The sequence below is a fragment of the Carcharodon carcharias genome, chromosome 4 (assembly GCF_017639515.1).
Source record: "Carcharodon carcharias isolate sCarCar2 chromosome 4, sCarCar2.pri, whole genome shotgun sequence".
Classification (NCBI taxonomy): domain Eukaryota; kingdom Metazoa; phylum Chordata; class Chondrichthyes; order Lamniformes; family Lamnidae; genus Carcharodon; species Carcharodon carcharias.
Genome location: NC_054470.1, coordinates 123,311,173 through 123,326,281, shown reverse-complemented (window position 1 = coordinate 123,326,281; position 15,109 = coordinate 123,311,173). Strand labels below are relative to the sequence as shown.

The 15,109-nt window shown below is 39.9% G+C and overlaps 1 protein-coding gene across 1 annotated transcript in view; it reads right to left on the bottom strand.

Moving 5' to 3' along the window:
• The window catches only part of tmem232 (transmembrane protein 232), a 161,746-nt gene that overhangs the window by 11,459 nt on the left and 135,178 nt on the right, over nt 1–15,109 (bottom strand). Inside the window, exons 11-13 of the mRNA XM_041185329.1 lie at nt 6,976–7,223; nt 4,918–4,998; nt 3,479–3,572 (exon numbers count right to left, since the gene is read on the bottom strand). Coding sequence (XP_041041263.1) covers nt 3,479–3,572; nt 4,918–4,998; nt 6,976–7,223 — 423 coding nt within the window. The remainder of the gene's footprint in view (nt 1–3,478; nt 3,573–4,917; nt 4,999–6,975; nt 7,224–15,109) is intronic.

Here is a 15,109-nt window from a genome sequence, read left to right as displayed (position 1 = left end):
TACAGCTGAATTAAGGGCAAAGCTGTGAGTGTTATGGAGGTGGAAATAGGTAGGCAGTATTTGTGATCGTGCAGTCAAATGGTTGGAAACATATATTGGGATTAATGAGGCCACTTAACGATCCCATATCTGAAGAAGGTCTCAAACAGGTCCAAGGGTGAGCTTGGTTGCCTGATGCCTTCCCTGTCCACCATAATATGGGAGATAGCTTGGGGGTGGGTGGGGAAGGCAGTGAGAAGAACACCCATTTTATTTTACAACCCACCGCCATCTCCCTACCCCACCTTCAAATATGCCGTTGGGGCAGTGAAATTCACAATTATTTTGCTCTTTCCAAAATTCAGTTGGAGAAAATTTCTGCTCATCCAATACTGGATGTCAGACATAAAATCAGGAAATATTGGAAATGCTCAGCAGGTCTGGTTGCGTCTGTGGTGGGAGAAACAGAATTAATGGGCTGGATTTCACCCCCTCCCCCACACCTCCCCTGCCCCCTGCGGGCTGTTTTCAGCGATGGGCACATAAATGTAAAGAGTGAGTAGCCCACCATCTTCCTGCCCACCCTTGACCTGGCCACTATAATATGGGGGGGTGAGCAAGGGGCCTACTAGCCCGCCCAGCCTTAAGCCAATTGAGTCCCTTAAGTGACCAAGCAATGGCTGCTTAAGGACCTCGATCCACCTCCACTGCCATAATATACCGGGCAGTGGAAAGCGGGTGAGAGTGGGAAGGTTTTTTTTCACCAAAACTGGTGAAAGGGTGGAAAGGAAGCAGGGGGGTGGGAGGGGTGGGACAGATGCTTTGCGGGGGTACCCTATGAGCATCAGGGCAACCCCCTCCAAGGTCCTACTCCTCCTTTGTGGTTCCTGGATCAGGGTAACCCCCTACAAGGTCCTACTCCTCCTTTGTGGTTCCTGGCTTGGCTTCCAAAACTCGCCCTTCCACCTACCCTCTCCCCGTCCCTCCCTGAAGTGCCCAAGCCCTCCCCGCCCAAAAAGCACAGACCTACCTGTGTCTGGCTGCCATCAATCTTTGTGGGACTAACTGCAGTGCCAGCAACACCCACTACTGACTTCTGGTGCTGCTGGGACTGCAAGAGTTGTTTGCCAATCAGATTGGCTGGCAGCTCTCATGGGCGGACTTCTTTCCACTCTTTGGCGGGAGTCCCACTCTTTGCTTGTTAAGGCCACCCACAGCATAAATTCAGCCCAACATTTTACATCGATGACCATTTGTCAGATCATGTCGTGTAGGTTGTGTTTAATGAACCTTGTAGAGTTTTTCGAGGAGGTTACCAAGAAAGTAGATGAAGGAAAGGCTCTGAATGTTGTCTACATGGACAAGGTCTCACATGGGAGGTTAGTTCAGAAGGTTCAGACACTTGGTATCCATGGAGAGATTGTAAACTGGATTCGAAATTGGCTGTGTGGGAGAAGACAGAGAGTGGTAGTGGATGATTGCTTCTCAAACTGGAGGTCTGTGACTAGTGGTGTGCCTCAGGTATCTGTGCTGGGACCATTGTTCTTTGTTGTCTATATCAATGATTTGGATGATAATGTGGTAAATTGGATCAGCAAGTTTGCTGATGACACTAAGATTGGAGGCGTTGTGGACAGTGAGGAAGGCTTTCAAAGCTTGCAGAGGGATCTGGACCAACTGGAAAAATGGGCCAGAAAATGGCAGATGGAATTTAATGCAGAAAAGTGTGAGATGTTGCATTTTACAAGGACAAACCAAGGTAGGTCATACACAGTAAATGGTAGGGCACTGAGGAGTGTGGAGGAACAAAGGGATCTGGGAGTTCAGATACATAATTCCCTGTAAGTGGTGTCACAGGTAGACAGGGTTGTAAAGAAAGCTTTTGGCATACTAGCCTTCATAAATCAAAGTATTGAGTATAGGAGTTGGGATGTTATGGTGAGGTTGTATAAGACATTGGTGAGGCCAACTTTGGAGTATTGTGTGCAGTTCTGGTCGCCTAACTACAGGAAGGATATCAGTAAGATTGAAAGAGTTCAGAGAGGATTTACTAGGATGTTGCTGGGTCTTAAGGAGTTGAGTTACAGGGAAAGATTAAATAGATTAGGACTTTATTCCTTGGAGCGTAGAAGGATGAGGGGAGATTTGATAGAAGTTTACAAAATTATGAGGGGTATTGACAGAGTAAATGAGAGTAGGCTCTTTCCACTTAGATTAGGAGAGATAAACACGAAAGGGCATGGTTTTAGGCTGAAAGGGGAAAGGTTTAGGGGGAACATTAGGGGGAACTTCTTCACTCAGAAAGTGGTGAGAGTGTGGAACAAGCTGCCATCTGACATGGTAAATGCGGGCTCACTCTTATGATTTAAGAATAAATTGGATAGATACATGGATAGGAGAGGTCTGGAGGGTTATGGACTGGGTGCATGTCAATGGGATTAGTGGAATAATATTTCGGCACAGACTAGATGGGCCAAATGGCCTGTTTTCTGTGCTGTAGTGTTCTATGGTTCTATGTGGATCATGGCAATAGGTCATCAACCTGAAAGGTTAACTTTGTTTCTCTCTCTGCAGATGTTGCCAGATCAGCTGACTATTTCCAGCATTTTCTGTTTTTATTTCAACTTTCCAGTATTTTGCTTTTGCACTGCATGTCAGGCAAGCAGTATGGCAATTTGGAGACAGAGCTGGATGCTGCCAGCTTGCATATGGAACCTGACATTGCGCTTTTTGGTTGAAGTTGCCGAGGGACAGAATGTAGTTGAGAAATAGGAGGTGGCCAAGAATAGGATCCTTGGGGGATACAAGAGCTAATGGTGCAGGAGTGGGAACAGAAACCATTGTAGAGTGGGTGATTCTCTGGTTACAGTTAGGTAGATACGAGCCAGGCATGTGTAATCTCAACCAGATGGACAATGGAGAAAAGACACTGGAGGAGGAAGGTGTGGTGAAAAAGTTGTAGATACTGAGTCAACTGAAATTTCAAGATCGAAAGATGTTTGTTAGACATCAAGGGTGTCAAAGTAAACAGATCAAAAGGTGGGTAACTTGATAACTGTTTCATGAACATTAACATTGAATTCTAAATGTAATTTGTTGGGTTGAATTGTTGCTTGATGGCAAGGTACAATATTCCCCTGGTAAGCATGGGACATTTTATCACACAGGTGCCATATAAATGCAATTTGATATTGTTGTAAACATTCAGGTACAAGTCATGGTCTTCTTATAAGGAATAACATTGTGACAATCAGCACAACTGCTTCATGCAGTTCATCCAGCAGAACGTAAATTCAGTTCAAAACTAAACCCAATTAAAATAATCAGCTTCATTGTTTCATAGTTTGCCATTGTGAGATTTGAACTCTTGATCTTGGGGTTCCAAACGCAGTACCATAACCACTTGGCTATTTAGGCCAAGCCTAATAATCAGCTTCATAGAGAACACAAATATAACTTGTAATTACCCTCAACTAGCTTTATTGGTATAAGAAATTACCTGATCTTCCACCATTCTCCTCAGATTGAAGTTTGCACGAGTATTGAAATCAGGTAGTGATTCACGATCTGCTTGTGCTAACATTATTTCTTGTCTGAAATAAAGCACGATACTCATAGTTACACTAACAATTTACTCTCAGAAACTAAAGAAAACAGGAAGAGTTACAGAGTGCAAAATATTCAGTAGTATATCAAGAGTGGAAAATTTTGTTTCAGCTGTGAACAATGCCTTAGGAGGTGACATTTAAATAAATCTACTAAGAAAATTTACAAGACAAAGGAGGGTTGGTCTTAATTTCACTATTTAATGTGTGTTGTTGCACATTACTGTGCTTTTTTCCATCATTTTAGAATTGATTTCAATACAAGAATAGCTATCAGTAAGTTAAGGTCACTCCGATTCATTCTACGCATCATTAAAAAGCTTTGTTTGAAATAAATAGTCCAGATATATACAGTCAGCCTGAGTACCAAGCATGATGGTCAAGAAAATGCAGTCAGGCTGAATTAGTTTTAAATAACCAAGATTTAACTGTACTTACCTCAGTGCTAGTTTATGCATTTTAATGGACTAATAGACATACATAATGATCAAATGCAAAATCAGCATGCCACTATGAAAATTATAAAGAATCTTGCACTAATCACCTAAGCAGATGTATATTATTTATCCAATTTATATTATTCAAAAATATCTTCTTTACATTATGTTTTCACGTGCGAAGTGTTATGACCACAGCTGGTGTTAATTGCTGCACAACTAAATCCCAGCGGGCAGTTGGCTTACGGGCCATAACCTTTTTTTGGGTATTCTGAAAGCAAGAGGAAGACATACTGATCTCAGTGGTAAGAGGTCTGATAAATCCTTTTAGGATTTTACAAATTAAAAGTAAAAGTTTTATTAACAAGAATAGAAGAAAACTTAAGCATACAAGATTACCGTTACACAATTAAGGTTAGTCTTACAAAACATTCCCCAAAACATCTCTCTACTTGGTCAAACTCACAAGTAAACACCTTCCAGGCATCACTTTCTTATAATGTTTAACAACAAAATCCAGTAATATTACACAAGGCAAACTGCTGTAGCTTCAATAAAGGCATATCACATGACCTCTACCCTCTTTCACTCTGTGGTGGAATCCACTTTAGAATAAACCTGCTTGTTGCAGCCCAAGACTTTTCTGCCTTGACTGGATGGTTGACTCAAACTGCACCTCCTCCCAGCCCAGAGCTCCAGCTATAACTCAGCTCCAGCTATCTCCCTTCTAAGCTCTCTGCAGTACATCTAAAATAGCTTTTCCCCCATAACATCTCAGGTTCCATTGTTCTCACACCTCTTTGAAACTCAAACCCTTCCAAATATAAAATCTTTTATGTCTCTATCTTATATTTGCTTTCTGGTCAATAAAATATAATAGCCTCACTACTATTTACCTGTGGAACTCCTGCAAGATGCAAACGTACTTCTTGGCACCTTTGACTCCCCTTTGATATTCCAACAAACTCTCAATGTATCTAAAATTCAAATGTTAGATCTAACCTATTTACTTGTACCTCAAACTTAACACCTCTATGCTTTTTATGCTCTAAACCCCCAGACAACCTGACTCTTATCAGTCACTTGCACAGCTGAATTAAATCTCACACACACACACACCCAGCCACTTTACATAATAACACAATATTCTGCTAAAAAATATTTTAAAATCCATTCTCACAGAAGACTGAAATTAATTCCCTACTCTATTTAGTCCACATAGCAATTTTAGTTCAAACAAAAACAGAAAATGCTGGAAGAACTCAGCAGGTCTAACAGCATCTGTGGAGAGAAAAAAAAGTTAACATTTCAAGTCCATATGACTCTTCAGAGCTAAAGATAAGTAAAATTGTGATTAAATTTATACTGTTTAAGGGGGTGGAGCAGGGGAAGCTGGATAGAAGGCCAGCGATAGGTAGGGGCAAAGTAAAGATTGACAAAGATGTCATGAACAAAAGGACAAAGGGGTGTTAGTGGTAAGAGCTAAAGGAGGTGCTGATAGTGGCATTAAGGTAAGAAAGCAGAATGTGATAATAGCAGGACAAGGGTAAGCACTCTGAAAAGGACAACATGAACAAGTGCCAGATGGCTCTTGTGGGGACGGGGTGGAGAGAGGGTATGGTGATGGGGAAAGTAGATCAAAAATAGGATAAAAGGTGGGGATAAAATAATGAATAAATGAATAAAATTGAAAATAAATAATAAAATAAAAAATAAAAATGTGGATTAAAAAAATGTAACATTTAACTCTGTTAACTCTGTTTTTTTCTCTCCACAGATGCTGTTAGGTCTGCTGAGTTTTTCCAGCATTTTCTGTTTTTGTTTCAGATTTCCAGCATCCACAGTATTTTGCTTTTAGTTATTTTAGTTAGTCCTCTGAAATATAAAAATTTGATAAGGACTACGTGACATTATCATTGTGACTCACTCTAGCAGTGCCTCCTTTCTCATTGGACTGGACACATACTGCTACAGAAAATTTTCCTGAACACACTCTAGGAACTCTTGCCCCTTACACACTACTATCCCAGTCTATATCTGTGGAATTAAAGTCCCCCACTTAACTATATAATTTTTGCATCTTTCTGTAATTTCCATGCAAGTATGTTTTCTCTACATCCTCCCCACTCATTAGTCGCCTGTAGATTATACCAAGCAATGTACCTTTTTTGTTCATTACATTAGTCAAATGGATTCTGCCCTTGACCCCTCTGGAACATCATCTTTCTCCAGCATTGCAATGCTTTCCTTAATCAATACCATATCTCCTCCTTTCCTTCCTATATTTCCTGAACATCTTGTACACAGGAATATTTAACACTCAGTCCAGCCTCTCTTTGAGCTAGGTCTCTGTTATAGCCACAATATCATATTTCCATAAATGTTGAAGAACATCTATTTATTTTAATTTGTTTACTTTTACATGGTTAACACCATAAGGCTTGCACCTGTCCCACTCAGTATACCATCTAAACTTTGCTCAATGCGTATAGACCCAGCTCCAGGTAAACAGCTCACCTGATTATCAATTTTCCTTTCTGTGATCTATAGACGATGCCTTTGTCCACATTGCCCGCTTTGGTAATCTAGCTGCCTTTTCTTCTCTGACCTGGTTATCTTCTGAAGTAATTAGTCTCATTCCTCTGTTTTGCCCCTATAATGTTTCAAAATCTATTGACCATATTTCACAGAAAGGATATGAAAAAATAGTAACTTAGAGTGTTGTTTTTTAAAAATCATGCTGTATTCAGAGAAGTTAATAAATTGGTGGGGAACTGGCACTGTCAATCTCTGCCCCTACTTCCATTGTCTAATACTGACTTTACATCATCACTGCTGATATAAAACAATTGAGTTTTTTAAAAAAACTAATTTTATAGTTGAATTATTATAGCTGGAAAATAAGAACAGACGTAGTTCAGAATTATTGAGTATGATGTTAAATTTATTCTTACCTGAGTGAAAGATGTGCCATTTTTTTCCCCACCTTCCTTTGTTTCTGAAATGGAAATCTGGAATGGATGGGTCGTTGGGGGAGCATCCGAGGCAGAGCGATAGAAGGAGCCACAGGAGGCAGGCAAAGCTGAGACAGAATGCTTGCTATTCGCCAACCCAGAAAGTGAATTGCTACTGAGCTCCTGAGAGATGATGTTGTTTTAGAGCTTGCATTAATGAAAGGATTTATTGGGCCGTTTAATTCTGCCTAGGAAAATTTAAAAAAAGGACATCAATACAAATCAAGTACAGCACAGATAATCAATATTTGTTCATCATCTATGTGTGATTCGTACTACATAACATGTTTGCAATAATGATACATTGTCAATCATGATTTCTTTTCCCCAGAGTTTCGCCATCAAAGTTGTGATAAACAAGGTAAACCTCTTTAGAAATCCAATATTAGGATGCTGACAGTTCTTGTTTTATTAGGTCACTTAGTTGCTTGCTATAGAGGCTTACTGACTACATATAACATTACTTAAAGAACATGCAAAAAAGTCACTCTCACAACTGCCTACTTCCAACTATTTGTGCGAGCTGCTCCATTTCAGCAAATGCAGGAGTATAAGTCAAGAGGGCACAGGATAATGTTTGGCCACCTTTGCTAGAATAGATATTTCTGCACATCATTTCTAATTGAACGTGTTTTTAAATCACTGAATGCATTTTTAAAAGCTGTATACTTGACCTGTCCAATGTTTAAAATCATTGGTAAAAAATCTTGGCACAAAATTCCAGTGAAAGTGCAGACAGATCATGAATCTGGGGACTGGAAAGCATAACAGATTTTGTGCTCCATGATTCTAACCCAGTTCTACCCTACTTTTAGATGACAGCTCAGTGATACCACTCTGAGTTAGAAGCTTGTGACTTCAAGTCTACTCCATCACTTCTCTCACACACATCCATGTGCTGCTAGAAAATATGAACAACTGGGCAGAACAGGTTCACATATCAGCACTACATCAATGTCATCAGAATACCCATTTGACTATCAAGCTGGATAATCAGTAAATGCAAATAGGTCCTGAGGTGAGCAGATATATCAGGAAGACAAATATTTGGTTGACAAATGTTAACTAAACAAAAGTAAAATACTACAGTTGCTGAAAATCTGAAATATTAAACAGAAAATGCTGGAAACACCTGGGAGTCAGACAACATTTGTGGACTTCTCTTGTTCTGTCTCTTTTCCTTGCAGCTGTAGGTGTGAGTTTGTCACCTAGGGAAGAATTCTCCCTCTGTCGGTGGGGGGAAGTGCAGGAGCAGGCGCGGGTGCATCCGTTCGGCGCCCCCAATTGGGGGCGCGCTGCCATTTTACATGGGCTGGCCAATTAAGGCCCGCCCAGTGTGACGTCCGCCAGGAAGTGCCATGCGTTCCCTGTGCGGGCGGGGGGGGCGATTCCCTCAGCCGAGAGTGCGCTCTTTCGTGCATGCAAAGTCACTGGGGCTAAATGCTGCTTCAGGGAGATTGGTTCCAAAATTAAAAATGTTACAGAGACAAATACAAACTTTCCCTGACATGTTCCCTCACGTGACACTGTCACATGAGTTGGGACATTTCCATCACTTTTAGTGAAAGCTTTATTAAAAATTTAAAAACCCTCATGAAACATCATCCTGCCCATGGATGAGGTTTCATGCTTTTTCTTAAGCCCGCCAGGGCTCCCGGCTTGTCCGCCAACTTTAAGATTGGATAGGCAGGTCCATTAATTAGGGTAATGACTTTTTAAATGGCCTCAATAGGCCGTTGACAGGTTGGCAGGTGCACAGCTGATTTGGCTGCACCCCCGCCAACCTGAAAATCGAAATGACGCGGGGTGATGTTGGGAGTTCCGCCCGACGTCATCCTGCATCATTTTATGCGTCGGCGTGCGGGCCCCACCCCCCGCTCGCTGACCTAAAGATCCTGCCCCTACTGTTCCTCCTCTTCATCCTCCCTAGCGAAAGTAACATTCTAAACATCGAATCAATGTTGCTAACTATACAGTTTACTAAAAGTTTTGGTCAAAATCCCATGGTAGAACAGTTCAACATCAGGTACAACGGCCAAAACAACAAAAGCAGCAGACAAACTTGTAAAATGAACATAGGTAGCCATTTACCTGGAAGAAGCTTATCCCTTTTAAATAACCCAAGAAATAGCATCCTTTTGACTGTCCCCACCCATGATTTGTAGACTTATTAGAGAACTTGCAAACAGCATGCTAAAGTTGTGCAAAATAGCATGTGTCTAGATGCAGGTACAACACTCTATTCTTTTTTTCCACATCTTCCTCCCTCTTTGTCCTTCCCTTCCCCCTTCTTTCTTTCATCTTCCCCTCTGCACCAAACACCTTTCATACTTCTTGGTCTAATTCAATTATTGTCATCCTTTAATTCTTGTTGACCTAAACTTTGCATTTGGTATTGATAGCTATATACGATACTACAAGAGATAAACCAGCATAAATTAAAATATTTAGGCTACACATCATTTTCAATTTATTTTTAAATAATTTGTTTTCCAAAACGGAACAATGGAATAATCTAATAATGGGAGGTGGAATTCTTCCCAAATGTGCTCGGATGTTAGTTTTGAACTATATTAGAGTGGAGTTCCTGTAAAAGTAGTTTCACATAATGTGAAACAGTACACATGGAACTTAATGGCAAAGAAATCAATTCTGGATTCTAAGCTCATATATTCCCCAAAGAAATGCTGTGGCCTGAATTCCACTTCCCATATTATTAGGGACATGTAACTTCAATGCTTTATGAAATACATTATTAGCTAATGAAAGCAGCATTATCACATTGCAACAAGACATTTATCATTTAGGAGAGATTCTGGGCATAAGGTGCAAAAGGAGGCAGTGGCCAAAAACAAGAGACATTGGAATATTTGTGGATTTTTAACATGACAACGGGCAGACTAAAGAAAGAAGAGGGCTCTATCTAGAAGGAATGCATCGAAGCAACAATGGGGTGCAGGATGCAAAGAACTTACAAGATTTTATAAGCAGGTCTATATTTCCTATTGTGCACCTGAAGATACAGACATCTATGACAGCTGTGGGGTGGAAATAGTCTACAGCAAAGCCAAAGTTGGGCTGATAGAGAATTAGCAGCCCATTTTACACCACACCCAATTTTCTTTTCTATTCAAATCACTAAAGATGTAAAATGGATTGTTGAATCATTACAAGCAGGTTTCATGCTATTGGCATAGACCCATTTCATGCCCATACTATTAAACGAATCCCATCTTGAGCAGTGGGGAAATATTGCAGTAATAGTGCTGTTTTCCTAAATTAACAAATATTGTTTGCTAATATTGTTTCATAACCATTTATTTTTTATGGATCATTTACACTAAATTTCTGAATTAAAACATACAATTAGTTTCACAAATGAGGATGGGATCCACATTGGAAAATATTAACATCTTTATCTTTGCTTTGCAGACTTTACTATATGCTGTAATATAAACTAGTGCAATAACAAATATAAGTATTTATGAATATCAAACAGATGGTATATATTTGGTATTTTGCATTAATTAGAAATTAATGTTTTGAAAAATATCACAACTTTAAGCTGACATACTTTCTATGGTTCCAATTAGCTTTTGACAATAAGAGAAAATGTTTCTCAGTTCATCTTTCTACAGTAAGGATTGGAAAAGAGGTTATGGGTCAAAAGTAAATAACAAAGAACGGGCCTGAAATGGTGGATACTATTAAGTTCACTTTTTTGCATCCGCTAGCTGTGTAAATTTCTCCACACATTAATTCCCCAGAATAACATCCCAAGCCTGGTAGTCAGCTCCTATCCTTGCAATAAAGTCCCCCATCACAATGACCTTGTCCTCCTGTGGAATATTTGCAATAACGCTGTCCAGACCCTCATAAAATTTATCCTTTGTATCTTCAGGATAAATCATTGTTGGAGCGTATGCACTTATGATTGTCCTATTATTGTTGTCCATAAGTGGTAGGCATAGAGTCATGGGGTGATCGTTTACGCCCCTAGGAAAAGTATCCAAACTTTTTGCGATTTCAGACTTGATAGCAAAGCCAACAACTGCCTCTAAGCTCTCAATCTTTGGCTTGCCTATCCAGAATAATGTGTAGCCTGCTGACAGCTCTGTTAGCTTGCCCTCCTCTGCTAGGTGGGTTTCACTTAAAGTCCACGTTGTCAATATTGTATCGTGATAGCTCCCTGCCAACTAGAGCAGGTTGGCGCTGGGGACAGGAGCTGTTGTCATTATCAAGTAGAGTTCATACATTCCAGGAAGCTCAGTAGAGTTCCCTTTACTTCTTTTTGTCTTGCCTGAAATATGCTTTAATGTGTGGGTGAATACTAAAGGAATGCATTTTGGGGTATTACAGTATGTCCATGAAGGAGTCACTAAGGTGTGCACACAGCGCACAAGAAACATTTATGTGTGAGTTGATTACTGTGGTAATGGATTGTGCTTGGCCAGCGCCACTCTCTTGGTATTGCACATCTGTTCCCAGTGGCTTGATAAGTCAAGGCAACTGGAGATCTGGTTGACTGTAGTAGATGATCTGCAGCACCTTCTATGTCTGTGCCGATGTACTGTGAAGCAGGGTGTATTCTTTGCTGCCATGTTTTTTGGGGCATTTGATGAAAATGTTGATGGAATATACATCCAATTCAGAACAGGTGGCAATCTCTTCAACCTGAGATGACTGAAATTCTCAACTAAGTTATCAGAGGTGATGATACAGGAATTGCTATTTCTGATGGCTGAGCCCTTGTGTCACACTGTGAGCAAGACCTTCAAAGGATTGTAGACTGTTTATCAAAAGCGGTTGATGACTATGGGCTAATCATCAGCTCAAAGAAGACAGATACTCCACCAACCACCACCAAATTCTGACCATACTCCACCTATTATAACTATAAATGACAACTCTGAAGGCTATAGATAACTTCACTTTTCTTGGAAGCACAGTCTCCAGAAATGTCTGCATTGACAGTGAGGTGGCAAATAGAATTGCCAAAGCAAGCTCAGCATTTACCCATTCATGCAAAAGGCTGTGGAAGAAATGAGGTATCAAACTTACAAAACTTGCTGTGTAAAAAGCTGTGGTAAAACTTACTATTCTGTGAGACATGGACTACCTCCTCCAGACATATTAAGCAGTTGAACAGGTTCCACATTAGATGCACTTGGAACATCATGGGCATCAAATGGGAGGTGTTCAACTAGACATCACACTGTTGTACTTCAAAGAGCAGTGTAATGGCATGGTTGATGGTAAATGCCGAGCTACCAAATTCCAAAGGAAAGCTTGATGACTATGGGCTAATCATCAACCGCTTTTGAAAAACAGTCTGCCAAATTGTTTTTTTTTGGCAATCTGTATAATATGAAGAGAGGTTCTGAAATCAGGAAATGATGTCCCTAACTACTTGTGATGATTTCATAGTAAAAAGATTTATTAAAAAAAAACACAATTACACTTAAATGCTGGAATAGCTTCACACAGTAAACAGTACTTCAAAAACAGTTCCAAAAGATCTTTTTAAAAATTCATTCATAGGATGTGGGTGTCGCTGGCTAGCATTTATCCCTAATTCCCCTTGTTCAGAGGGCATTTAAGAGTCAACCAAATTGCTGTGGGTTTGGAGTCACATGTAGGCCAGACCCCGAAAGGACATTAGTGAACTAGATGGGTTTTTACAACAATCGGCAATGGTTTCATGGCCATCATTAGACTTTTAATTCCAGATTTTTATTGAATTCAAATTCCATCATCTGCCGTGGTGGGATTTGAAGTTGATTCCCAAAGTATTATCCTGGGTTTCAGGATTATTAGTCTACTGAAAATACCACTGTGCCATCGCCTCCCCCTTCTTAACTTAACTACTCTCAAAGCTAACCTTGCACTTTTCTGTTCAGCAAGTATCCTAATAGATTTTAAAATCTAAGAATTCCAGTAGTTTTTACCAGTGCCTTTTCCCTTTGGGTGTCCTCTGAGGCTCACTGCAACTGGTTTGCAAGGTCTGGCCTTGTTCACACTGTCTTCTGGGAGTTCTGACCATCTATCCTGTTGTCTTCTAGGAAATCTAAACAGCTACCCCCATGCAGACTTCAGTATTTCCTTAAATGTGTTCCCTTTGATCTCTCTATTGTCTCAACTGCTCTCTTCAGAAATGTGTTCTTCCCGGAATTGATTAAACTCATACCTTTATTCTAGCTCTTAGGCTTTCAAAAAGTACCCTATCTTTACCTTACAACCTGCATATATCCCCTTTTGAACTAAAACAACTCAGTTCAAAACTACTCCTCTTACTGCTTTATGTGAATTCTGATTGAAGTTCCTCTTGGTTCATTAACATATCAATACCGCTTCTTATGGTTTTAGACTCTTGCAGTCAGTCTGTCTCTTACTCCAGTTACCATACTTGTAACCCCCAACAGCCTGTCTCCCAGTACATAAGAAATATGACAATGATATTAGCAAAACAAAAATATTACAATTTCTTGTTTTCTTGACAGTTGAAATGTCTGGAATTGAAGTACTCATTATCAGAGATCAACTCAGATGGAGTGGACATGTCGTACCTATGACTGACGATAAAATCTCCAAGGCGGTCACATATTCACAATTTAAGCTATGACACCGCCTGTGAGGTAAACTGAGATTAAGATTCAAGGACACCGTGAAGGTGAACCTCAGGAAATGTAGCATGTCCACCAAGGACTGGGAGAAAAATGCACAAGAAAGAACTACCTGGGAGCACTCTCAAGTTGTGGCTTTGATTCCTTTGAACAGCAAAGAATACAGGCAGTAAACAACAAAAGACAAGATAGAAAGACTGGGTAATCCCAGCAAAATCAGACAATTCTACCTTGCCTGCACTGTGGAAACATAGGAACATAGGATTAGGAGCAGGAGTAGGCCATTTGGCCCTTCGAGTCAGTTTGGGTTTGACTTACAGGTGCCCATTGTCATCATGCTATGATTTGTAGTTCCCAGAAGGCTGAAAAAAGGTCCCACTTTCAAATGCTGAAGCTTCATCAAATGTATTTCTTGGATTGCATCATGTGCTGTGTTCTGAGAAAGCCATGCAGGTCTGCAATTGGGTTCTACAGTCAAGTTAGAAAGCATAATAATTGACTGTGCATGCAAAGAAGGGTCATTTTCGATATCGAAGGGAAACCGACTAATTTGTAAATTATAAGCAATTCAGTAGCTTGTCGTGCAATTGTTAAACTCGTCACACCTGTTTTACTAGAAGGCTTTTCATCTTTTTCCAATTGTGAACAGTCAAAAATAAAGCAGAATGTCAGACAGCAAAGCTCCAGAAAAGCAGGCTTAATTAGTCAGAATGCAGAGGAATTAGTCTGTTTAAGTCAAGCAAGATGACTTACTGAAGCGGTGCACTGCTGAGTGTTGATTATTTTACATGGTTGTATTGATTGAGTAAAGTGAATTTGATTATAACTGTGGCTTTGTACATTCACCTCATTGGGGAATAAGCAGCTTAATAATATGAACCAAGCCTCACCTCATTGAGAATCAATGTGGATGCAAATTTAAACAGAGAGTTCAATTGCAGGGGCCATCACAGCTAAGTGTGATCATAAATTAATATTTCTAGCTGGGGTTTAACAGACAAGAAAGCCTGTTTATTTTCTCCCCATCAAGTTCACTGAGGATATTTATAACAAGATATATCCCAGTGAGGAAGAAGGATTCAAGGAAGGGGATAAACCAACCATGGTTAACCAAGGAAGTTAAGGACAGTATCAAATTGAAAGAAAAAATATACTATGTGGTAAAGATTAGTGGTAAGCCAGAGGATTGGCAAAGTGTTAAAAAACAACAAAAGATGACCAAAAAATACTACAAAAGGGAGAAAATAAACTTTGAGGGTAAACTAGCAAGTAATATAAAAACAGACAGTAAGAGCTTCTTTAAATGTATAAAAAAGAGAGAGGCCAAAGTGAACATAGGCCCCTTAGAGAATGAGGCTGGGGAAATAATAATGGGGAACCAGGAAATGGCAGAGGATAAAATTCACGGTAGAAGATACTAATAACATTCCAAAAATAATCAAGGAGAAAAA